Genomic DNA, 26,989 nt, shown 5'->3' on the forward strand with positions numbered 1-26,989 from the left:
TTTTAGACATGGATGTTGGTGCCCATGGTGGTTCCAAGCTAGATGGATCATTAGACCTCCATTTATGAGGCTCTCCTACATCTTTCACCTCTTGTCAGCACCTAAGATTTAAGTTGGGAAGACTTCAGCCACATTATTGGCTGGCCCACTTCCTCCCTTGTGATTTTTCCATATTAGAAGGTAGACAGCTGACTTTTTTAAATAAAGGGTCAGAATATGTATGGGTGTAAAAAAAATTGTTACATCCTTTAATAGTTGGCCACTTGAATGTAAATAGAGGTGACAGTCAAAAGTAATATTCCAAAATTTCTTGTATTACAATGGGACAGCAGTTATCTTAAATTCCCCCAACCTAGGATGGCATTAATTCACATATTTTACAGTTCAGGTCCATGTAAAAGGGGAATCCAGTCTAATATCAGTAACCTTCAAACCCATGCTTGAGAAATTCAAGATGCTGAGTCAAGCAACTGAATGTTGTATAAGAGATCTATGATACGATACATTCCTATTATGAGTGAAACTTTTGTATTTCCTTTTATTCCCCTCTGTTCGTGTGCACTTGCTTATAATATGTACTCTTTGCAGGAGCTGTATGGAGACAGTGTGTTCTGATTGGGTATTTCCTTTATGAGAAGGTTCTATTTGTGAGGACTTGCTAGGTAGATAGCTCTAGGAGCCATCTTTGAAAGAAAGCTTTCTTTATCATTGGGATTGGTATGTATTTATTTATTTTTTACAGAAACCTCAGAGGATTTGGGAAAGAACATCTTGCCCTCTGTAAGCACAGAGCACAGTGGAGATTTGAAACCTTCTCCTGCTGACCCAGGGGCTGTGAGAGAAGATTCAGGCTTCCTGTGCTGGAAGAAGGGGTGCAACCAGGTTTTCAAAACTTCTGCCACTCTTCAGACCCACTTCAATGAGGTTCATGCCAAGCGGCCTCAGCTGCCTGTGTCAGATCGCCATGTGTACAAGTATCGCTGTAATCAATGCAGCCTGGCTTTCAAGACCATTGAAAAGCTCCAGCTCCATTCTCAGTACCACGTGATCAGAGCTGCCACCATGTGCTGTCTTTGTCAGCGCAGTTTCCGAACTTTCCAGGCTCTGAAAAAACACCTTGAGACAAGCCACCTGGAGTTGAGTGAGGCCGACATCCAACAGCTTTATGGTGGCCTTCTGGCCAACGGGGACCTCCTGGCAATGGGAGACCCTACCCTGGCCGAGGACCACACCATAATTGTTGAGGAAGACAAGGAGGAAGAGAGTGATTTGGAAGATAAACAGAGCCCAACAGGCAGTGACTCTGGGTCGGTACAAGAAGACTCAGGCTCAGAGCCAAAGAGAGCTCTACCTTTCAGGAAAGGCCCCAACTTCACCATGGAAAAATTTCTAGACCCCTCTCGCCCTTACAAGTGTACCGTTTGCAAGGAATCCTTCACTCAAAAAAATATCCTGTTAGTGCACTACAATTCTGTCTCCCACCTGCATAAGTTAAAGAGAGCCCTTCAAGAGTCGGCAACTGGTCAGCCCGAACCCACCAGCAGCCCAGACAACAAACCTTTCAAGTGTAACACTTGTAATGTGGCCTATAGCCAGAGTTCCACTTTGGAGATCCACATGAGGTCTGTGTTGCATCAAACCAAGGCCAGAGCAGCCAAGTTGGAGGCTGCAAGTGGCAATAGCAATGGGACTGGGAATAGCAGCAGTGTCTCCCTGAGCTCCTCCACCCCAAGTCCTGTGAGCACCAGTGGCAGTAACACCTTTACCACCACCAATCCAAGCAGTGCTGGCATCGCTCCGAGCTCCAACTTACTGAGCCAAGTGCCCGCTGAAAGCGTAGGGATGCCGCCCCTGGGGAATCCCATCGGTGCCAATATCACTTCCCCTTCAGAGCCCAAGGAGGCGAATCGGAAGAAGCTAGCAGATATGATTGCATCCAGGCAGCAGCAACAGCAGCAGCAGCAACAACAAGCACAGACACTGGCCCAGGCCCAGGCTCAAGTTCAAGCTCACTTGCAGCAGGAGCTGCAGCAGCAGGCTGCCCTGATCCAGTCGCAGCTGTTCAACCCCACCCTCCTTCCTCACTTCCCCATGACCACAGAGACCCTGCTGCAGCTCCAGCAGCAGCAGCATCTCCTCTTCCCCTTCTACATCCCCAGTGCAGAGTTCCAGCTCAACCCTGAGGTGAGCTTGCCAGTGACCAGCGGGGCACTGACGCTGACGGGGACGGGCCCGGGCCTGCTGGATGATCTGAAGGCTCAGGTTCAGATCCCACCGCAGAGCCACCAGCAGATCCTACAGCAGCAGCAGCAAAGCCAGTTGTCTCTGTCGCAGAGTCACTCGGCCCTTCTGCAGCCAAGCCAGCACCCCGAAAAGAAAAACAAACTGATCGTCAAAGAAAAGGAAAAAGAAAGCCAGAGAGAGAGGGACAGTGCTGAGGTGGGAGAGGGCAACCCAGCACCCAAGGAATCGCTGCCGGATGCCTTGAAGGCTAAAGAGAAGAAAGAGTTGGCACCGGCAGGTAGTTCCGAGCCTTCCATGCTCCCTCCGCGCATCGCCTCAGATGCGAGAGGGAACGCCACCAAGGCCTTACTGGAGAACTTTGGCTTTGAGCTGGTCATTCAGTACAATGAGAACAAACAGAAGGTGCAGAAGAAGAATGGGAAGACTGAGCAGGGAGAGAACCTGGAAAAGCTGGAGTGTGACTCCTGTGGCAAGTTGTTTTCTAACATCTTGATTTTAAAGAGTCATCAAGAGCACGTTCACCAAAACTACTTTCCCTTTAAACAGTTAGAGAGATTTGCTAAACAGTACCGAGAGCACTACGATAAACTGTACCCCCTGAGGCCCCAGACCCCGGAGCCCCCACCACCACCTCCCCCACCCCCTCCTCCACCCCCACTTCCCACAGCACCGCCTCAGCCAGCTTCCACGCCAGCCATCCCTGCATCGGCCCCGCCCATCACTTCACCGACGATTGCACCGACCCAGCCATCTGTGCCACTCACCCAGCTCTCCATGCCCATGGAGCTGCCCATCTTCTCCCCGCTGATGATGCAGACGATGCCACTGCAGACCTTGCCGGCTCAGCTTCCCCCTCAACTTGGACCTGTGGAGCCTCTGCCTGCGGACCTGGCCCAGCTGTACCAGCATCAGCTCAATCCAAGCCTGCTCCAGCAACAGAACAAGAGGCCTCGCACCAGAATCACAGATGACCAGCTCCGGGTCCTGCGACAGTATTTTGACATTAACAACTCCCCCAGTGAAGAGCAGATCAAAGAAATGGCAGACAAGTCTGGGTTGCCCCAGAAGGTGATCAAGCACTGGTTCAGAAACACCCTCTTCAAAGAGCGGCAGCGTAACAAGGATTCCCCTTACAACTTTAGCAATCCTCCTATCACCAGCCTGGAGGAGCTCAAGATTGACTCCCGGCCCCCTTCTCCGGAACCGCAGAAGCAGGAGTACTGGGGAAGCAAGAGGTCTTCAAGAACAAGGTTTACAGATTACCAACTGAGAGTCCTACAGGATTTCTTTGATGCCAATGCTTACCCAAAGGATGATGAATTTGAGCAACTCTCTAATTTACTGAACCTTCCAACCCGAGTCATAGTGGTGTGGTTTCAAAATGCCCGACAGAAGGCCAGGAAAAATTATGAGAATCAGGGGGAGGGCAAAGACGGAGAGCGGCGCGAGCTTACAAACGATAGGTATATTCGAACAAGCAACTTGAACTACCAGTGCAAAAAATGTAGCCTGGTGTTTCAGCGCATCTTTGATCTCATCAAGCATCAGAAGAAGCTGTGTTACAAAGATGAGGATGAGGAGGGGCAGGATGACAGCCAAAATGAGGATTCCATGGATGCCATGGAAATCCTGACACCCACCAGCTCCTCCTGCAGCACCCCAATGCCCTCACAGGCATACAGCGCCCCAGCATCATCGGCCAACACAGCTTCCTCAGCTTTCTTACAGCTCACGGCAGAGGCTGACGAACTGGCCACTTTTAGTTCAAAAACAGAGGCGAGTGATGAGAAACCAAAGCAGGCTGAACCTCCCAGTGCACAGCCAAACCAAACCCAAGAAAAGCAAGGACAACCAAAGGCAGAGCTGCAGCAGCAAGACCAGCCTGAGCAGAAGACAAACACAGCCCAGCAAAAGCTCCCACAGCTCACTTCCCCTGCTGCGTTGCCACAGCCTCCTCCACAAGCACCCCCACCTCAGTGCCCCTTACCCCAGTCAAGCCCCAGTCCTTCCCAGCTCTCCCACCTGCCCCTCAAGCCCCTCCACACGTCGACTCCTCAACAGTTGGCAAACCTACCTCCTCAGCTAATCCCCTACCAGTGTGACCAATGTAAGTTGGCATTTCCATCGTTTGAGCACTGGCAGGAGCATCAGCAGCTTCATTTTCTGAGTGCACAGAATCAGTTCATCCACCCCCAGTTTTTGGACAGGTCACTGGATATGCCTTTCATGCTGTTTGACCCTAGTAACCCACTCCTGGCAAGCCAGCTGCTCTCTGGGGCCATACCTCAGATTCCAGCCAGCTCGGCCACTTCTCCTTCAACTCCGACCTCCACAATGAACACTCTGAAGAGGAAGCTGGAGGAAAAGGCCAGTGCAAGCCCTGGAGAAAATGACAGTGGGACAGGAGGAGAAGAACCTCAGAGAGACAAGCGTTTGAGGACAACTATTACACCAGAACAGCTAGAAATACTGTACCAAAAGTATCTATTAGACTCCAATCCAACTCGAAAGATGTTGGATCACATTGCGCATGAGGTGGGCTTAAAGAAACGTGTGGTACAAGTCTGGTTTCAGAATACCCGAGCCCGGGAACGGAAAGGACAGTTCCGGGCTGTGGGCCCAGCCCAGGCCCATAGGAGATGCCCCTTTTGCAGAGCACTCTTCAAAGCCAAGACTGCCCTTGAGGCTCATATCCGGTCCCGTCATTGGCATGAAGCCAAGAGAGCTGGCTACAACCTTACTCTGTCTGCAATGCTCCTAGACTGTGATGGGGGACTTCAGATGAAAGGAGATATTTTTGATGGAACCAGCTTTTCCCACCTACCCCCAAGCAGTAGTGATGGCCAAGGTGTGCCCCTCTCACCTGTGAGTAAAACCATGGAGTTGTCTCCCAGAACTCTTCTTAGCCCTTCTTCCATCAAGGTGGAAGGGATTGAAGACTTTGAAAGCCCCTCCATGTCCTCAGTTAATCTAAACTTTGACCAAACCAAGCTGGACAATGACGACTGTTCCTCTGTCAACACAGCAATCACAGATACCACTACAGGAGACGAGGGCAATGCAGATAATGACAGTGCAACGGGAATAGCAACTGAAACCAAATCCTCCTCTGCACCCAATGAAGGGTTGACCAAAGCGGCCATGATGGCAATGTCTGAGTATGAAGATCGGTTGTCATCGGGTCTGGTCAGTCCAGCCCCAAGCTTTTACAGCAAGGAATATGACAATGAAGGTACAGTGGACTATAGTGAAACCTCAAGCCTTGCAGACCCCTGCTCCCCGAGTCCTGGTGCAAGTGGGTCAGCAGGCAAATCTGGAGACAGTGGGGATCGGCCAGGGCAGAAACGTTTTCGCACTCAGATGACCAATCTGCAGCTCAAAGTCCTCAAGTCATGCTTTAATGACTACAGGACACCCACCATGCTAGAGTGTGAGGTCCTGGGCAATGATATTGGACTGCCAAAGAGAGTTGTTCAGGTCTGGTTCCAGAATGCCCGGGCAAAAGAAAAGAAGTCCAAGTTAAGCATGGCCAAGCATTTTGGTATAAACCAAACAAGTTACGAGGGACCGAAAACAGAGTGCACTTTGTGTGGCATCAAGTACAGCGCTAGGCTGTCTGTACGTGACCATATCTTTTCCCAACAGCATATCTCCAAAGTTAAAGACACCATTGGAAGCCAGTTGGACAAGGAGAAAGAATACTTTGACCCAGCCACTGTACGTCAGTTGATGGCTCAACAAGAGTTGGACCGGATTAAAAAGGCCAATGAGGTCCTCGGACTGGCAGCTCAGCAGCAAGGGATGTTTGACAATGCCCCTCTTCAGGCTCTCAACCTTCCTACAGCATATCCCACGCTCCAGGGCATTCCTCCTGTGTTGCTCCCCAGCCTCAACAGCCCCTCTTTGCCGGGCTTTACTCCATCCAACACAGGTGGGTTCTGCTCTAGGTGATTCTTACAGCATTAAATAGCTGCCCCATTAGTATTTTGTTCTGTGGCTACCACCCAAACCCTAAGAATGTTGGGCAGATAGGAAAAAGCTTCCCTTTCTACTTCTCTAACAGCAACAAAACTTCTGGTCCCCTTCATTGAGTCTCCCTAGTGCTGTGGTGTACATGGTTCTATGATGTCCCAATCTCAGGGATGGGAACCACCCCCCCTGGTAGGAACAGTCTTCTCTGAAATCATTCTTATTTCCTGTGTTGAGTAGCACCACCAGGGTGTGTGCCATAGTGAAGAACTTGAGGGCCCTGGCATCCTAAATCCTGAGGTATTTTCAAGAAAGAGGTTTTCATCCTAAACCCTTCCAGTCAGTCTTTGTGAAAATGCCACTGCCATGTAGATATTTGTTGAAAATAGAAGACATTTGAGTATCCTAGCTAATTCTGAATTGTGCCCTTTGGAAACTGGTTCAAGAAAATTTAAATCAAGTCCTTATCCTTACCTGTGGTTCCTGCCCATTTTTAGAGAGCTGTTCTGGCAGAACTGCTATCAGGAAGAAGCTCTTATATATGGATCCTTACTCCTGGTCTTCTTATCTAGCCAGAACGACAGTGGCTCTATCAGTTCCTAATGAGACTCCCTTTGTACTCGAATGCACTGGCCAGGAATCCTGTATTGGGCAATATGGTTCTGAATCTTCCAGAGAGACAAAAAAACATTAATGGTCATTTTTAGGGGTCTTCAGTCACCCCTTCATTTCCTTTTGCCCATCTCTTTCTTTGCTCCCCATAGTCCCCTAATTCACACATATACTTGGTACTCTTATTTTTCTCCTTAATAGGGAGTTTGATAGTTTGCGCCCCTCTCTTGTTCCTCCTCCTTTGTCCTCACCTGTCTTCTCTGGAGCCAGCTCTCTTTCCTAAATTGGACCTCCAGGATCCTGTGAAACTTAGGCACAAGTCAGCAAGTTTCCCCCATGGCCTACATTGACCAGTGGACCTTTACCAAAGGAGAGCCCTTCAGAGTGCCTCCTTGCCTTCAAAACGTGTCCCTGTTCCCAGGGGTTGAAAAAGCGAAAGCATTAAGATGTGTAACTCATTGCTTATGTTTGTTAGCAAGTAATGTCGCAGAGTTATGCTAAAGCCAACTAGACATAAGCCAAGAATCAAGCTATGGGAAGTGTCTAGGCACTGAATTACCCTTGCAGCCTAGGACCTTGGCAGAAGGGCTTGGGATGGCCCAACGTTTCGTAATAATGTGAAAAAAATTAGAATCAGAATGTCTGATCTATTCCCCTTGTTTTACAGATGAGAAAACTGAGGGCCAGAGAGGTCAAGACCATTCAGCAAGCTAGGGTAGGAGCCAGAGCTCCCACCCAGGCCTCCAGGCTCCCAGTGCTATGTGCTCCTTCCACAACACTCAATATGAGCCAGTCAGTCAACAGGTATATGTTTAGTGCTGCTCAGGTTATGACCACTAAGAGTGGACTCAAGATAGAAAAATATGCTGTTAATTATTAGAGGCAGCCAGGTGTGTCCCAGTTACCACCACCTAACTGTACCACAGCTCCCAGGAGCACTGGATCTGGAATGGGGGAACAAACTTGTATTTATATGTCAGGCCCAATGGTAAGCTGTTTCCAAATGACCTTTCATTTAGTCCCTACAACAATCTATTGTAGAAGGCTGAGGTTCTGCACAGTTAATTGGCGTAAGGCCACACAGCAGCTCTGTGTCAAACATAATCCATACTGCATCAGTTTGACTCCAGAGTTGGGTGACAAGTACCAGGGGGATGAAGGGCCTTGCTTGGTTCTAATCTTACAGATGAGCAAAAAATGAGGCCACAGAATTATTCTGAGAATATATTTAGCAGAGCTTGGTAAATACAGCAAGCGTTCCGTAAATGATCCTTAAAATTCTTTCTCTTCTATTCAAGATAGATTAGTTACATTAGGCTTTCTAACCTGGATCCTTCTCCTGAAAGCCTGATGCCATAGAGATAGGAAATCTCTAGCTGTTTTTGCATTGCCTTGCTGATCTTTTGGCTCTGACTCCAACCTAAAACTTGGAGCAGACCTGTTGCCTGTAAGTAGACAGAAAGAGCTGCGTCCTACGTTGTCGACTTCATAATCCATTTGCTCTCCATCTTGTTTGTGCCAGTTTAACCAGTGAACCTTTACGGGGTTTTTCTGAGTCACACATATCTCTCTGGTTTCAGTCCCTTCTGTGCATTGAGGAAACTGGATGACTTAATTTCAGTCGTCCCTTTCTGCTGTTCTGAAAGAATAGATTAATGCTATTCCACAAAGCTGAGGGAAGCATCTTCCTTGGCTTTCCAAACATTAATGGATCTTTTTCTGGGATTGACAGCTTGAGGCAACCTTGTCCTCTTCGTCTGAAATTTGAGAGTTTTTACATGCTGCCCCACTGTGAAGTCAACATCGTCTTCACCCAGGTGTGCACTTCCGTGTGTTTTTTTCTTACAAGGCCCGTGTTGTGCTATAGAACACCCAATCCTAGGTTGGTCCAGATGAAATAGCAGCTGTGGGTTTAATTTTACCTGTGGTATGCTCTGAAGCAAAGGGATGAATACCATCTAGTTTCTGAAGTGTGCTGAATGTAATGATCTGAGGTCCACTGCCTGTGAATTCCTCTCAGCATCTCCTCATTCAGCACACCTGGTCTCCCTTCCTCACAATGCTGTCCTCTTCTACCACCACCTTGACGTACCAGTAGCAGTGTTGTCTTCCATCACCCTGGAACAAAAGACAGACTCAAACCAGGAGAGAACTATGGGTGAGGGAGGATATTCGGCTCTGGGTTGGGGGAAGGCTTCACACAGGTAGAGTGTGACTGTGGATGGGGCTGTAACCCATGTGGGCCTGGTGACATGGTCAAAGACCTTTCCTACTCACAAGCAGGGCTAGGTTGCCATGTCTTAGGAAGCGGTGGGACCAACATTTTGGGCCCTACCATTTCTGATACTGCTTTTCTCCTCTCCCTGTGGCTGGTTTCTCAAGCAACTGCAGCCTTTGTACATGTCATTCAAATGAGTAGGAAGACAGCATGCTCCATTTTTCCAGCAAATTCCAGAATCCTATTCATAGATGGTTACATTTTTCAAAAGATTTGTTAAAGCAGAGTAGCTGAACCAAGGTAATGGGACCGTTTTCCCTAAATGGATTGTTTTTAGTTGTTCCCATAGCTCTTCTCTTTGCCCTCTTAACATGCCCATTCTGCTACAGCAATGGAGGTCAGAGAGGAACATGCGTTTGTTCACATGGGCTTTGGGCTTGGGCCAGGTTTCTTGCTTTTGCTCTCTTCTTTTCCTCTCTCCTGTACAACTTCTGGTGTGGTCACTTAGCTATATTATTTCTGTGGAGCTTTCATGAAGGCCTTTGGTTCAAATGGGTCCCAGCTGGAACCAGCTGGTTTGGGGAACTCACCAAAGAAAATATGAATTAGTGGGTGTGGCACTTGTGGTAGGAAGGTGTTAGAAGTTGTTTAGCTGAAAGGGAAAATCGGGGAGCTGACTCAGGGTCAGGTACTGATCAGAATACAAGGTGAGACACCTCTATTGAAAATGGTGGTTCTGAGAGGCTCTTTAGGATTTAAACCTTGAGATCTCAGACTTTGTGCCAGTGACACAAATAAGACATCTTGAGCTTCAGCCTCACCACCCCCGACTGACATGTGGTTCTGTTTGTTTCAGCTTTAACGTCTCCTAAACCGAACTTGATGGGTCTGCCCAGCACAACAGTTCCTTCCCCTGGCCTCCCCACATCTGGATTACCAAATAAACCGTCCTCAGCATCGCTGAGCTCCCCGACCCCAGCACAAGCCACCATGGCGATGGCCCCTCAGCAACCCCCCCAACCCCAGCAGCAGCTACAGGTGCAGCCGCCGCCGCCCGCAGCCCAGCCACCACCTGCACCACAGCTCCCACCCCAACAGCAGCAACAGCAGCGCAAGGACAAAGACAGTGAGAAGGTCAAGGAGAAGGAAAAGGCACACAAAGGGAAAGGGGAGCCCCTCCCTGTCCCCAAGAAGGAGAAAGGAGAGGCCCCCACAGCGGCCACAGCCACGATCTCAGCCCCGCTGCCCGCCATGGAGTATGCAGTGGACCCTGCGCAGCTGCAGGCCCTGCAGGCAGCCTTGACTTCGGACCCCACAGCGTTGCTCACGAGCCAGTTCCTTCCTTACTTTGTACCAGGCTTCTCTCCTTACTATGCCCCCCAGATCCCCGGCGCCCTGCAGAGCGGGTACCTGCAGCCTATGTATGGCATGGAAGGCCTGTTCCCCTACAGCCCTGCACTGTCGCAGGCCCTGATGGGGCTGTCCCCGGGCTCCCTACTGCAGCAGTACCAGCAATACCAGCAGAGTCTGCAGGAGGCGATCCAGCAGCAGCAGCAGCAGCGGCAACTGCAGCAGCAGCAGCAGCAGCAGCAGCAAAAAGTGCAGCAGCAGCCCAAAGCAAGCCAAACCCCAGTCCCCCAGGGGGCTGCTTCCCCAGACAAAGACCCTGCCAAAGAATCCCCCAAACCAGAAGAGCAGAAAAACGCACCCCGTGAGGTGTCCCCCCTCCTGCCGAAACCCCCCGAAGAGCCAGAAGCAGAAAGCAAAAGTGCGGACTCCCTCTATGACCCCTTCATTGTTCCAAAGGTGCAGTACAAGTTGGTCTGCCGCAAGTGCCAGGCGGGCTTCGGTGACGAGGAGGCGGCAAGGAGTCACCTGAAGTCCCTCTGCTTCTTCGGCCAGTCTGTGGTGAACCTGCAAGAGATGGTGCTTCACGTCCCCACGGGCGGCGGCGGCAGTGGCGGCGGCAGCGGTGGCGGCGGTGGCGGCGGCGGCTCGTACCACTGCCTGGCGTGCGAGAGCGCGCTCTGTGGGGAGGAAGCTCTGAGTCAACATCTCGAGTCGGCCTTGCACAAACACAGAACAATCACGAGAGCAGCAAGAAACGCCAAAGAGCACCCTAGTTTATTACCTCACTCTGCCTGCTTCCCCGATCCTAGCACCGCATCTACCTCGCAGTCTGCCGCTCACTCAAACGACAGCCCCCCTCCCCCGTCGGCCGCCGCCCCCTCCTCGTCCTCCGCTTCCCCCCACGCCTCCAGGAAGTCTTGGCCGCAAGTGGTCTCCCGGGCTTCGGCCGCGAAGCCCCCTTCTTTTCCTCCTCTCTCCTCATCTTCAACGGTTACCTCAAGTTCATGCAGCACCTCAGGGGTTCAGCCCTCGATGCCAACAGACGACTATTCGGAGGAGTCTGACACGGATCTCAGCCAAAAGTCCGACGGACCGGCGAGCCCGGTGGAGGGTCCCAAAGACCCCAGCTGCCCCAAGGACAGTGGTCTGACCAGTGTAGGAACGGACACCTTCAGATTGTAAGCTTTGAAGATGAACAATAACAAACAAATGAATTTAAATAAAAAAGATTAATAACAAACCAATTTCAAAAATAGACTAACTGCAATTCCAAAGCTTCTAACCAAAAAAAAAAAAAAAAAAAAAAAAAAAAAAAAAGGAAAAAAAAAGAAAAAGCGTGGGTTGTTTTCCCATATACCTATCTATGCCGGTGATTTTACATTCTTGTCTTTTCTTTTTTCTTTCAATATTAAAAAAAAAAAACAAAAAAACAAAAAAAAAAAACAACAAAAAAAAACCACCTTAACCCTGTTACATTGTGTCCTTTTGAAGGTACTATTGGTCTGGGAAACAGAAGTCCGCAGGGCCTCCCTAATGTCTTTGGAGCTTAAACCCCTTGTATATTTGCCCTCTTTTCAATAAACGCCCCATGTTGATAGCACAGAGGAGCCCGGCATGCACTGTATGGGAAAGCAGTCCACCTTGTTACAGTTTTAAATTTCTTGCTATCTTAGCATTCAGATACCAATGGCTTGCTAAAAGAAAAAAAGAAATGTAATGTCTTTTTATTCTCAGGTCAATCGCTCACACTTTGTTCTGTTTTCAGAATCATTGTTTTATAATATATTATTTTTTCAGTTTTTCTTTTGTTCCAGAAAAGATTTTTTTTGTTAATTTAAAAACGGGCAGAAAGTATTCAAGAAAAACAATGTGAACTGCTTTAGCTTTCTGGGGATTTAAAGGATAGCTTTTCTGCTGAAGCCAATTTCAAGGGGAAAAGTTAAGCACTCCCACTTTCAGAAAAAAAAAAAAAAAACCCACACACAGAGTGTTGAGGACTTGTAGCTTAAAAAAATAAGTTTTAAAAACTGACTTTCTGTATTTATGATAGATATGACCATTTTTGGTGTTGAGTAGATTGTTGCATTGGAAATGAACTGAAGCAGTATGGTAGATTTAAAAGGAAAAAAAAAAAAACCTTTTGTGTACATTTAGCTTTTTGTATGGTCCAGCTGACAGCTCCTCATTTGATGTTGTCTTGTTCATTCCTAGCAGATAGATTGCAATCCGTTGATTCGCCTAAGCTTTTCTCCCCTTTGTCCCTTAATTCCACTTTCTCCTTCCTCCTCCCACCCTATAATCTCCCACTTAAGGTAGCTGCCTTCATTTCTTCGAGGGAGCTACAGAATTATTTTATAAAACTAAAGAATTTCAAAAGGTTCTAGGGGTCATTAGGATCCTCACAGATTATTTTTGGTTGGGGAGTTGAAACTTTTTAAAGGCATATAATTCTAGTTACCTATGTCTGTAAGCCTTGTGCCATTTATTGTTTATTTATCCTTCCTCTTTAGCTTTCCCTTTTATCCCTTCTTTTCCTCCTTGTTTGGTAGATGCTTCACATATTCTTTTCTTAAACTAAAGCATTTGTTTCGGTTTGTGTAATTGGGCTGTATGCTTTTCTTTCTAAAAAAGTTTTTGGTTAGGGGTTTTGTTTTTGTTTTCTTTCCTCTCAGAAAAAGAAATTTCATGCTTTAAATAAAATCCAAAGACACACCCTTTCACTGCTGATGCAGAAAAAAGGGAAAGGGTTCTTGTTACTTGAGAATTTGTTTCTGATTTAAACAAACAAGACTTAGTTTAATAAAAGAAAGAGTAAAAACAAAAGATTCCCAGGTTGTTATGTGCTTCTTCTGCAAGCAGAGAGGCAGCTGTTAATGACAATTCCATATACCAAAAGACACATTTTTTTACTTCAAAGTTTTGTCCTTGTGTTAGGCAGTCTGAGCGGCGAGTGATCCAGAGTGCAGCCAACAAAGAAGCAGATAGCAATGTACAAAGAGCAAAAAAGGAACCGTATGCGAGGCACTTGTATTTATGTTAATATCTGTATTCCTGTAACACATAACACAACGTAACATACACCCTTTCTCATCTTAAAACAACGGTCTGAACTTTGAAAGGAAAACTTTGTGCTGCTAAAACGTAGATTTTGGAGACAAATAGATGCTTTGCTGTTTCACTTTCATAGCCAAACATCAACAGAAACAATCTCCCCTTACCCCAAAAGTGTGAAATCCTTTTCCCCTTCATTCTCTTCCTTATGTTTCAAAAGGGAACTTTGAAGACTGTGAATGCAGGTTCCATTGGTCACCTTTCGGGCTTCTTTCCCCAGTGCTGAAGCCACTCAACGACTTTGCAAAAGACTGGAGCATTCCAAGATCTGAAAATGGATTTCTTTTTTTCTTTTTTCTCTTTATCTTTTTTAGCCGGGACTATTTTATTTTTATGAATTTGTTTTTGATTTAATGAAAGAGTAGATCCTGAACTGTTGTACATATTTCTAACTAGGCTGATGCACAGTGCAAATTCCTTTTTTTTTTTTAAATTTTTTAAGTAGAAATACTAAAGAGTACCATCTAACTATTCATACCAGTATCCAGTTGTAGCATAAGGTGTCAAAAACAAGTACACAAAAACATTTGCTGTTTTAACAAACTGTTTTCTTTTAACAAGAATTCTTGTATTTCTCCCTGTGTTTGAGATGAACATTTTTAAATTTTAAAGTTGTACAGTTTTTTGTTTTCCATTATTTTATCTTGTTTGTAACTCTATGAAATATATATATATTTTTTGCCATTTAACTGTTGTATGTTACTCTGTGTCTGTATCATATAGATAAAAAAATTGTTTTTGTTTTGGGTTCTCTACGTGATACCAATTAACAATTTAACACTAGCTTTACCTGTCAAATTCTGCTAGGTTTTTTCTGAAAACTTTGTTTTCAAAAATGATATTGCTTGGTAATAGTGCAATTTCTATCCCTTTTCCTCCTCCCTCAACTTTAAGTTCATTTCCTTGAAATTTTGCTGCCCCCCTCCACAATGGTTTTTTTGTTGTTGTTGTTTTTTGTTTTGTTTTTTGAGCTACTATGCCATCCTCCCTCTGTGAGGCAGAGTGACTGTCAGTGTTTTGTTATGCCATGCCTTGACCTGTGGGTGTATTTGGTAACAGCGAGTGGTTGGGTAGATTGGCTAAGCATGCTTCCACCCACCAGTGTTTCTCAGAGGGGTTATGTGATTGTTTCATCCTGGAGTGGGTTGCACACTCAATGCTTTCCTCTACAACTCTACCATCCACATATATGTTCATTTAAAAAATAATTCTCCACATTAACTCAGAAGTAGCAAAGCAGTCAGTGATGGTGACAATTAGAGGTCAAGTATGAGCTAGTTAGATGTTTGTGGGTTGACATCCACTTTGGCTGTGACCGGTACCATTTACAAAGCATGAATTCACTACAATGCTCAACTGTTTAGATTGGTCTCACTAGGAGAGTTTAACTCCTGTCTACTGCATAGCAGGTAGCTGAATAGGATATCTCAACTCACTTTTTAAATTAGTTCTTCACCTCTATTGACACTTCATACTTTGGTTGTTCTTTTTTTCCAAATATTCCAAAGTGTGGGTTGGCACTACATACCATTCAGCCATAGCACCATATGAACCCACCAAATGGAACTTATTTCAACCATCCTTCCTCCATCCTTCCAAAAAGAAACTTAAGAAGGAAATACACACACACACACACACACACACAGTTTAATAAATCTAGGAAGTTTTTTTTTTTAATTAAAAGCTATTTAAAGAAATGAATGTGGCCAAAGTTTTACATGATTGAAAATAAAGTAAAACAGACGGCATGTGTTTAAACCTGAGTTTATCAGGCATGGCAGGAAGTTGCAGGAGAGAGAGGCAGTGACCCAAGCCAGTGCACTTGATATTCATGGACATATATTTTTTTTAAATAAATTAAAACATTTTAAATAGAAGCATAAATTGAGTTGGTTGTTTGTTGGCGCTGAGATACTGCCCACTGTGAAACAAAGCTTTGACTAGTTTTTTTTGTTTGTTTACTTTCTGGGGGGGGAGGGAGGGATGGGGGCAAGTTTGGGTAGGAAAGAAAGCATAAATGAACGTGACCCTGAGGTGAAGAGGTATATGAACAGCCTTTGCAATGTACAAAAAACAAAAAACAAAAAAACAAAAAAAAAATAGAGCAAGTGAAACCAAAAATGATGTTCTTGGTGTTTTTCTATAATGTAGTCTTGTTAGCTTTTTTGTTACTGTAACAATGCTGATCTCGAACTGTACCAAAATACATGGAGACTAACAAACAGAACCACATGGAACTTTCAAACTGAAAAAAAAATTTGTCACAAAAACTTTGTTGTCATAGTTAAGTTGATTGTAGATGGTAATTGAATATACTCCTTTGAAAATATTTCATCAAGTATGTTTCCTGCTCATTGTGATACATTAAAAAAAATATGAGCAAACGTTCTTGCCTTATGTCATCAGATTTTGTGTGCGTGCATGAGTGATAAAGAGACTGATGACTGGCAGAGAGTGTACAGATGAACAGTATCTTGAGATTGCATGTACTTATTCCAAGGTACACAAGCTCCTTGGTATTTTTAAGTGTCCTTGTATTTCCCATCTCCTTGTGCTCATGAAAGTGCAGCAAGTTTTGGCCATGATGCTGAGTAACTTCTTTCACTGAGAAGGTAAGCCTGACAGCTTGGATAATTATCTGACCCTTGAGAACCCTAACTCTGTGTGTGTGTGTGTGTGTGTGTGTGTGTGTGTGTGTGTGTGTGTGTTGTGTGTACATGTGTGCATGTAATATATATATATATATATATATATATTAATGTTTATATGAGTTATAGACACTTGGCATAACCATGAGCAAGTTAAGCTTGCTGATGGCCAAAAGAGAGGTAAGTTCAACCTTTCTGAAATGGGAAGTGGATCCAGTGTTTATGACAGAAGGATATAAAAGGTAAGGTGAATTAAGATGAATTCACTACATTTACTTTTCCTAGTAAAGGATTTTGCTAAACCCTTTTTAGAGCAGAATTTGAGGTAAGAACAGTCTGCAAAACAGTAATAGCATGGGGTCATTCCTATATACAAGAGAATACTCAGTCCTCTTATAAAAAACTCTCATAGCACAAAATGTCTGAAATTCGTTAATAAGGAGTATATCCAAGATCAGGCCCAAAGGCCTTCCATTCATCTCTAATTTATAGCCATAGCTGATAAATAATTTACAAAATTCTAGCAGCTGGGCTTGGACAGCACTGCAGACTAGCTGTGTCCTTGCAAGGTCTGCAGCATCTGCCCTTGGCCAACAGGGGTCTTTTCCACTCTAGGAGGTAAGCTATGAAATCCTCTTCTATTGGCTCTGACAGCCATTGTCAACCAAGTCTTTTTTCTTAGTTCCTGGAGCAGGCATTCAAGAAGAGGCAGAGACCCTATTAGCTAAAAATTGCAAAGAATTCTACAATTGGCACAGGCCTTGCTGGTGCTCAGAAAGGAAAAGTTGGTTCCCCTGCCAATGCTAGAACCTCTATGCCAAACAAGTCATGTCACTATACCTAATAAAATCCTGAGCTTTCCCCAGGCATTGTCCCTTTCTTTTGGGTGTTCCTGCAGGAGCACACTGCTTGTATGTTGGTATGTTTTCTTGGTACACGTTTATTTCACTGATCTTTATTTTGACCCCATGAAAAGGTAAAGTATGATAAAAATCATTCAGACCCAAAGCCACGTCTGCCTTTCTAAGCTATCATTATTTTAGGATCTGGCAGGATCACATTGGAACATTTTAAATGGAACTATTTTACACAGAGGTTTTGCTGCCTCAACTCTTTAGAGGAAGGTGACTACAATTCAAATTCTTCTACAGATAAATTTTTAACAAGAAAATAAGACTAAACCTTAAGTGATGGTTGAGCCCTTTGTGTAAGAAAATCTCTAAGCACCTGAATTACATTGAAAGAGGGTTGGGCAAGGGACTCTGTTACTAGAAAAGCTTTTTCTTAAGGGAAAAGAAGGCTTCCAGTCTGGCTTCAATGCCATGCTCATGTGGATATTAATCTCCTTAGAATTAATAGTTTTTCCCCCCTGGAAAATGTGAAACGGCAACATCTTAAAACGGCTGATAGGTGTTAGGTAGCTGTTTCTAATTTTGCTTTAAAGAAATGTCTGTAGTGCCTAGCTCCTGTTATAGACTAATGACCTTCCAAATCTCACTTTTAACAAGTTTAGACTTTAAGTTACAAGAGCACAAGCAGTTTAAGAGTCAAGTTGAAGGATGAGAAGTTTGCACCTGCTGCTCTGCTCTGCAGCCTTAATTACAGCAGGACACATGTGCTCACTCAGTCTCTGTGCATTACTGCTGGGGGTGGACCAGCCAAGGCTCTGGCAAAACTTGTAAAGAAATTAGTACTCTCAGGGCCATTAAAGTAGAGGCAGCTTTCCATTACTTTTTACTTCACAGAAAAAGTGGGTATTTTCTTTCCTTCTTTTCCTTCCTTCTTCCCTCCTTTCCTTTTTCTTTCATCCTTTTTAAAATTAAAGGCACATGTTTTTAAGATGTCTTAGCCAATTAGTTTAGATTCCTCACAGTATATCTTCTTAAGTTTTTAAATTACAGGTGCAAAAACAAATTTGTTCTTGATCTTTATGACTGCTTCATTTCTTATCCTATGTGGAACAAAGGCTATGTAATCCAATTTATATGAATCCCTTAACATGGGAATGAGAACTTACAGATGAACAGTTTTACTCTTGGGCCAAGATCCTTTGGGCTGAGAACTGAGTGCAAAGAAGCAACCAAGAGTACCAAGTGAGGAAGGCACCAGTAAATATTCTCTGCCTATGTAAGACCAAAAACTTCTGACACTTGATCTTGCCTTCCTATTCCCCATGCACTGCTCTTTCTTAAGCCCCCTTGTATGTTGCTCTCTTTTACACCCCCTCCATAACAGCTGATATTTGTATGGCACTTAATACTTTCGTAAAATTACTTCTTGCTTGTTCATTAAAATGATCTATAAGGTAGGCAAAGTGGGTGACATCCCAAGTGTTCAAAGGGAGGTAATGAGTGAGGAGAGAAGGCACTAATCATGTGTTTAGCCTTTGTCCAGTGCCCCTTCTTACCCCCACACCATTTCTTGAGAGACCCCAAGGAAGAGTGGCTGAGAGTATGGGCTCAGGGAGTCAGACTGATGGGGTTCATTCTGGCTTGACCACTGTGAACATGTCTGTGTTACTCCCACTGTAAAATAAGGATAATGGTACCTACTTCACAGGATTGTTGCAAAGATTATGCAAAAATGTTTTGAACATGGGTACATACTTAGTGCTAAATATCTGTTGCTACTATTTTTGTCCGTTTTAACTCTCCATGTGTCTATTGCCGTAGGTCCCTTGGGACTGCAGCTTTCTAACTCTTGCTTTAATTCACAGAGGATTTAGGGGATGCTATTGTATAAATCAGATCCATCAAGCCTTTGCCATATGTTTATATCTGATGCTTCCCTGTCCATACATATCTCAGAGGATCCAGAGGCCCTTCAGGGAGATTTTGATCAGATCTATACAGGAATGCAGTACGCACGGTTTCATTTCAGTGTCTCAATGCCCAACTTCTAGTGATTAATTTGGTCAGAAGAAAGGATGGCTTTAATTTGCAAAAGTAGACATAGTCCTACTTTACCATGTCTTGACAGGGGAACAGCTTAAATGGGGTTACAGAAAAGAGAAAATGAAATAGGTTGTGACGTTTTGCCAACTGCTACTGCCTGTTTTGAGGTGGTTCAGACATGCAGGTTAGGAGCTGTAGCATCTAAAATAAGACCAAGTCAATGAACTGTCTGTGAAACAAAACTGAAAGAATACACACAAAGGAATGTAACAAGAGGATCTTCCCACTCCAAAACACAGGAAGAGTCTTAAAAATACTATTATTCTAGTAACCTACAAAATAAACATCTGGAGTAGGCATAGGAACAAATGAATAAAAAAATTAGCACAGAGAATAGATCTGAGTAGAGTGTTTCCATGATAGCCTCTGCATACAAAAACTCATCAGTGATACAGGCTTTAGATGGCTATAGCTCTGTCTGTGAAATGTCTCCAATTTTAGTTAAAAAACAGTGATAGTACTGGAAATGAGAGTACTGATATTGGTATGAGAGGGCTAGTAAAAGCTATGGAGGATGACTGGTGGGTGATTTTTTCTCTTCTCTGAGGATAATGACTTATAAATGTATTTTGGCATATTGCATATAGGTAAGATTTCATCATAGGGTACCCACTTTTGATTTTTTGTATGGTTTTAACAGTGAATAGTTTTCAAAATATGAGTTGTATTCAGCTGATTGGTTTTTTCAAAACTGTAAAGATGTTCCATTGTTGCCTCATCTCAATTGCTTCCAACAAGAAATCTGCTGTCATCATTTTTTAAAACATTTTTCCCCTATAGATCCTTTTAAGATTTTGTTCTTTATCACTAGTTTTGTCACATCATGTTTTGCTTAGGATGTGCCAAAGTGCAGTTTTATTTGTGTTTCTTATGCTTGGGGTTTGTTGAGCTTCTTGAATCTCGGGTATTACTTTTGGTCAAAAATGGAAATTCTCCAGCCATTATTTCTTCAAATATATTTTTCTTTCTTCCTGCCCTCCCACCCCCTGCCCCCTGCAGGAACTCCAATTATATACGTGTTAGGCCATCTGAAGTTAACCTGTAGCTTACTGATGTTCTGGTTTCATGCGGGGAGGGGATTGGGAAAAGGGCAGGGGGTTACTCTTTTCTCTGTGTGCTTCATTTTCCATAGTTTCCAATGTTAACGTCTTCAAGTCCACTAATCCTTTCTTCTTATATGCCATTAATCTCATCCAGTGTGTGTTTTCATCCCATATGTTAGTTTTCATCTCTAGAAATTTGAGTCTTTTTAAAAATATCTTCCATGTCTCTACCTAACTGTTGAACATAAAATGTACAGTTGTAATAAATGCCTTACTGTCATCCTCTTCTAATCTTAACATCTACGTAAGTTCTGGATCGGTTCAATTGAGTGATTTTTCTCCTTAGTATGAGCTGTTTTCCCACCTCTTTGCATGTCTCTTTGACTGTATCTGAGTCATTATGAATTGGCTTTTTGGGTAGATATTTCGGTATAGCTATAATTTTCCAGTTTGTTCTGGACTTTGCACTTCAGTTACTTGGAAATAGTTTGATTCCTTTGGGTCTTGTTTTTAAATTTGGTGAGGCATGATGAGAACCCTATTTAGTTGAGAGCTAATCATTCCCCATTACTGAAAATAACCCTTCTGAGAACTCTACTTAAATGTCCCATGAACTTTAACCCACCTATGTGAGCATCAGGTGCCACTCCCTCTTATCCTTTGGGCTACTTCTTTCCCAGCCACAGGTAGTTTCCTAACATGTATGCTCTGGTCAGCACTTTTCCGAACACTTGTGGGGGACCCTGTAACAACATTTGTGGGGAGATCCCAGAGATCTCTCTTTTCTGGTATTGTGTCCTATAAATTATGGCTGCCCTGGTTTCCCCAGGCACAGCTTTATCTCCTTAAGTCACAGAGTCTGCTGGGTTCCACCTAGGTTCCAAACCCTGTATTGTGACCTAGAAACTCTCTCAAGACAGTGAGATGGAATAATCATAGGGCTCATCTTGTTTGTTTCTCATCTCTCAATAATCACTGTCCTTTGCTGTGGGATGTTCAGTGTCTCAAGAATCATTCTTTCATGCATTTTGTCTTTTTAAAGTCTGGTCTCTGTTACTCCCATCTTAGCTGGAGCAAAAGTCAAATTTTTTTAGATATAGGCAAGTAAAGTCCTGTATACAAAGGTATATAGTGCTACCTACAGTTAGGAAATTTCCTAAAAGGTCTGAATTAACATAGGAGTCTTATTTCCCCAGCAGACTTCTCTGAACATGACATGGTACTGATTCACTCTTAGGATAAGGGTTGTAATTAATTCATCCTGTTGCTTAACCACAATAATCACGGGTGGAAGAAGGGCAGATAAATGCATGAATTCTTGTAGCCACTTTTTGCTATACCATAATGCCAGGTAGAGGGAAAAACCCGCCCATGAAAGCAGAGGTATTGCTGATGGTAAAACACTGTTTTAGGTCTTCCCCATTACCTTATGAATAGTGACAGCCCTTATAGTTTAAGTCTTAAAAAAAAATTTTCACAGTCTTGCTTCATTCAGATCATTTTTTAGGACACCTAAGTATGGCTCAAGGAGATCCATTAATTTGGAAGTGTGGTTCACACTCTGAACTCATTGCACTATACAGAGAATAAAAATTTGGCCTCAGCACTGAAGTAGTTATTCTTGCTAAACTCAAATCATAGGTGGTTTTTTTTTTTTTTTTGTATGTTTGTCCTTTTGGCAAAAATTTATTCCTAATTAAATTAGGCATATAATACATCCATAATATGTAAAATTCTTAAGTTGTTAACTCATTACTTGCTTTCCAAACTCTCAAGATTTTTCCCATGGTACCTTTCCCATTGTACTTATTTGCAGATAACCTGCTCCACTAAAACCAGCCCACCTTCCAAACACACCCTGTACTTTCCCCTCTACATTTAGAAGTTTAACTAATGTCACTTATTCCATGACATCTCATCACATCTTCCCAGACCCTTTCCTGACCCCTTATAGTAGCACACATAATGTCTTTTAGGCAATTTATATGTACGTGTTTTATCATTAGATCACCTTCTATCCGACATTTATATTTAATGTCTGAATGAGTAAATTAAAGAATGAATAAAGGAAAGGGTAGTCACATTCATCTTTATGCTTTTTTTTTTTTATAGAAAGAGAGGTCTTAAATGAGTACAGATCAAATGATACATAATTAGGATAGAACACTTTAAAAATTTTTCAGTTCCAAACCTGTAAAGTAAGAGGGAATATTTTCCAGCAGATAGTAAGAAAGAATAGAAATCAATGAAAAAGTCAAGTGGTACGGGATTAAAAACTGTATTAGGCAAATGATTGATTTTTAAGAGAAAAAATAACTGCGATAAAAAACAGTCTAGGAAATTAGAAGTACTAGTTGAAACCCTTTGTAGCATTCCACAACTTGAAGGATGGTATTAAGTAGTTGTTTGAAATAAACAAATAAACTTTAAAAAAATGAATGAGATTAGGACACAAAAACATAAAGAGGGACAATCATGTAAAGACACTGAAGATGAGGGCCATCTGCAAGTCAAGGACAGAGGCCCTTAGAAGAAACCAATCCTGCCAATATCTTAATCTGGGATTTCTAGCCTCCAGAATTGTGAAGAAATAAATTTACTGTTTAAGTCTGCCAGCCGTGGTGTTTGTTATGGTAGCCCGAGCAAACTAATGCACAAGGTATATAAAGAACAGGAGTACATACCAAACTAAAGCACAGAGATACAATAAACAAAAAATAGACTGTGGGAAACTCTCTAAGTCAAACTATTCTTTATCAAATAAATTTCAAAGAGTAATCTGCAATTACTCTTAGAAGAAGGTGGAAAGAAAAATACCTATGCATTAAAAGATACCTAAAAACTGTATTAAAAACAAAGTGGCAATATGGATTCATTTGGAGGCTCATTCACATTATTTTTAAAATTATATTTGAGAGAATCATAAGTTTGATCATGGCTAGGAATTTCATAATATTAAGAAATCATTGGAGTTCCTAGGCAGCTCAGTCAGTTAAGCCTCTGACTCTCAATTTCAGCTCAGGTCATGATCTCATGGTCATAAGATCAAGCCCTACGTCAGGCTCTGCGCTGATAGTGTGGAGTCTGCTTGGGAATCTCTTTCTCCCTTCTCTCTGCCCCTCCCCTATTTGCGAGCGCAAGGACACGTGTGCACTCTCTCTCAATATAAACAAATAAAAAAAAGTAATCATCATTAAGGGAAAGGGTGTATAGAAATTAAAACTCAGGGTCTCTAAAAAGAGGATTCTAACAGAAGACACTGTTCATAATAAACACCACAAGAGCCTACAACCTTAGGGTTTGGGTAATCCAGAAGTGGAACAAGCCTCTCACAGATTTACAGTCTAAGTTCAAATTCCCTAGGAAGCCCATGGAATCTCAAGCTTTAAACCTCGTTTTCAGGATTGATAGGAGCCACAATTACCTGGCACAGCCAAAGAAAAAATCAAAAGAGAAATCAAAATGTTCTTTGAGATACATGAAAATTGAAGTATGATATATAAAAAAAACTTACAAAGTGCAGCAAAAGCAGTTCTAAGAGGGAAGTTGTTAGCAATATATGCCAACGTGAAGAAACAAGAAAAATCTCAAACGATCTAACTCTATGTGTCAACAAATTATAAAAAGAACTAACTATACCAAAGGTAGTATAAGAAAGATTATAACAAAGATCAGAATGGAAATAAATTAAATAGAGACTAAAAGGCAATAGAAAAGATCAATGAAACTAAGAGCTGTTTTTTGCAAAAGACAAAATTGACAAACCTTTAGCTAGACTCAAATAAATAAAATGAGAAATCAAAGAGATGTTACAACTGATACCACAGAAATACAAAGGATCATTAGACTACTATGAACAGTTATACACCAACAAGTTGGACAATCTACAAGAAATGGACAAATTCCTAAAAACATACAACCTACTAACAATGAATCATGAAAATAGAAAAATTGAACAGATATATTACTAACAAAGAGATTGGATTAGTAACCCAAAACTTCCCAAGAAACCAAAGTCTAGGACCAGATGGCTTCACTGGTAAAGTTTACCAAACATTCAAAGAAGAATTAATACCAATCCTCCTTAAATTCTTCCAAAAAAACCCAGAAGAAATAGTTCCAAACTCATTTTACAAGGCCAGCACTACCCAGATACCAAAACCAGACAAAGACACCGCAAGAAAAGAAAATTACAAGCCAATATTGCTGATGAACATAGATGCAAAATGCTTAACAAAATATTAGCAAGCCAAATTCAACAATACATTAAAAAGATCATACACCATGACCAAGTGGAATTTATTTCAGGGATGCAAAGATGGCTCAACACCCACAAATCAATCAATATGATACACCACATTAAAAAAAATAATAAAAGGAGGGGCACTTGGGTGGCTCAGTCGGTTGAGTGTCTGACTTCGGCTCGGGTCGTGATCTCAGGGCTCCTGAGTTCGAGCCCTGTGTTGGGTTCTGTGCTGACATCTCAGAGCCTGGAGCCTGCTTTGGATTCTGTGTCTCCCTCTCTCTTTGCTCTCCTCCACACTCTCTCTCTCTCCCTCTCTCTCTCTCCCTCCCTCTCAAAAATAAACAAACATTAAAAAATTTTTTTAAATAAATAAAGGGAATAAATCATATGGTCATCTCGGTAGATGAAGAAAAAGCATTTGACAAAATTCAACATCCATTCATGATAAAAACTCTTAACAAAGTGGGTATAGGGGAAATGTACCTTAACACAGTAAGGGCCATATATGAGAAGCTCACAGTTATATTTAATGGTGAAAAACCAAAATATTTTCCTCTAAGATCAGTAACAAGATAAGTATGCCCACTCACTTTTATTCAACATAAGATTGGAAATCCCAGTGAGAACAATTATGAAAAAAAAAAAAAAAGAAAGAAAGAAATAAAAGGCATCCAAATTGGAAAGAAAGAAAACTATTGCAGATGACATATTATACACAGGATATCCTAAAGACTCCACCTAAAACCTGTTAGAACTAATAAACCAATTCAGTAAAGTTGCAGGATATAAAATCAGAACTGCTTAATTTCTATATCCTAATAATGAACTATCAGAAAGAGAAATTTTTAAAATCCCATTTTTGATGATATCAAAAAGAATAAAATATCCAGGAATAAATCTAACCAAGGATGTGAAAGACCTATACACTGGTATCTATAAAACACCGATGAAAGAATTAAAGAAAACACAAATAAATGGGAAAATATGCCATGCTCATATATTGGAAGAAAACTGTCAAAGCATCCATACTACCCAAAGCAATCTATAGATTCAATGCAATTTCTATCAAAATTCCAATGGCTTTTCACAGAAATAGAATGAACAATCCTAAACTCTGAATGGAATCAAAAAGACCACAAGTAGTCAAAGTAATCTTGAGAAAGAACAACAGAGCTGGAGGTATCACGCTCAATAATTTCAAACTATACTACAAATATATAGTAGTTATGATTGTATAGTATTGGCAGAAAAATAGACACATAGATCAATGAAAGAGAACAGAGAGCCCAGGAATAAACCCATGCTTATCAGGGTCAACTAATTTATAATAAAGAAGGTGACAATATACAATGGAAACAGGACATTATCTTCAATAAATGGTGTTAGGAAAACTGGACAGCTACAGGCAAAAGAATGAAACTGGACCACTATCTCACACCATATACAAAAAATGGAACTCAAAGTGGTTTAAAGGATTGAGGATAAGACCTACAACCATGAGACTTCTAGGAAGAAAACATAGGCAAGCTTCTCCTTGACATCAAACTTGCCAATGATTTTTTTTTTAATTTGACACAAGCTTTGACAAAGCAAAGGCAAAAAAGCAAAAATAAGTGGGATTAAATAAAACTAAAAAGTTTCAGTACAGCAAAGGAAACCAACAAAATACAAAGGCAATCTAGTGAATGGGAAAAAAATGTTTGCAAATTCCTTATCTGATAAAAGCCTAATATCTAAAATATATGAAGAACACATATAACTCAAGGGAAAAAAAAACAATGTAAACTGAATTTAAATGGACAGAGGAACTGAACCTTTTTCCAAAGACACAGATGGCCAACAGGTACAAGAAAACATGTTCAACATCAGTAATCATCAAAGAAATGCAAATGGAAACCACAATGGGATGTCATCTCATAGCTGTTAGAATGGCTATCATCATAAAGACAAGAAATAAGTATTGGAGAGGATCTTGAGAAAAGGGAACCCTTATACACTGTTGGTGAGAATATAAATTGATGCAGTCACCATGGAAAACAGTATCAAGTTTCCTCAAAGAATTAAAAATAGAACAACCATAAACCAGCAATTCTACTTCTGGGTATTTATTTGGAGGAAATAAACCACTATCTTGAAGAGATATATGGACCCCCACGTTTAATGCAGCATTATTTGCAACACCCAAGACATGGAAACAACCTAAATGTCCATCACTTAATGTATATTTTAGTAAGGGTATATACACACATGTGCACGTGCCAGCTCCCCCACACCCACAGTCACAATGGAAAGTTATTCATTCGTTAAAAAAAGAAGGAAAACTTCCCATTTGTGACAACATGGATGAAACTTGAAGACAATTATGCTAAGTGAAATAGACAAATACTGTATGATCTCACTTATATGTGAAATCTAAAAAACAAAAAATTGAATGTATAGATACAGAGAACAGACTAGTGGTTGCCACAGGGTGAGATAAAATGGGTGAAGGTGGTCAAAAGGTACAAACTTCCAGTTGTAGTTAACGATATTGTGTTTTTCAAAGTTGTTAAGACAATGTTGAAAGTTCTCGTCGCAAGAAAAAAAATTTTAAC

At 42.2% G+C, this 26,989-nt stretch overlaps 1 protein-coding gene and 1 long non-coding RNA gene across 7 annotated transcripts in view; one reads left to right on the top strand and one right to left on the bottom strand.

Moving 5' to 3' along the window:
• The window catches only part of ZFHX3 (zinc finger homeobox 3), a 240,549-nt gene extending 224,661 nt beyond the window's left edge, over positions 1-15,888 (top strand). For 4 of the 5 annotated variants that reach the window (XM_019819974.3, XM_006941677.5, XM_045047116.1 and 1 more), the window contains 2 exons: positions 743-6,175; positions 9,900-15,888. In XM_019819974.3, coding sequence (XP_019675533.2) covers positions 743-6,175; positions 9,900-11,575 — 7,109 coding nt within the window. In that variant the 3' untranslated portion in view covers positions 11,576-15,888. Of the gene's footprint in view, positions 1-742; positions 6,176-7,492; positions 7,629-9,899 lie in introns of those variants that run through there. The other variant, XM_045047115.1, reaches the window with a different exon arrangement.
• Positions 4,314-26,989, bottom strand: part of LOC111558013 — a 151,531-nt gene continuing 128,855 nt past the window's right edge. Inside the window, exons 1-4 of one of the 2 annotated variants that reach the window (XR_006590775.1) lie at positions 11,389-11,530; positions 7,077-11,070; positions 6,688-6,881; positions 4,314-5,257 (exon numbers count right to left, since the gene is read on the bottom strand). This is a non-coding gene — a long non-coding RNA (uncharacterized LOC111558013). Of the gene's footprint in view, positions 5,258-6,687; positions 6,882-7,076; positions 11,577-26,989 lie in introns of those variants that run through there. The other variant, XR_006590774.1, reaches the window with a different exon arrangement.

The sequence above is a fragment of the Felis catus genome, chromosome E2, assembly GCF_018350175.1.
Source record: "Felis catus isolate Fca126 chromosome E2, F.catus_Fca126_mat1.0, whole genome shotgun sequence".
Classification (NCBI taxonomy): domain Eukaryota; kingdom Metazoa; phylum Chordata; class Mammalia; order Carnivora; family Felidae; genus Felis; species Felis catus.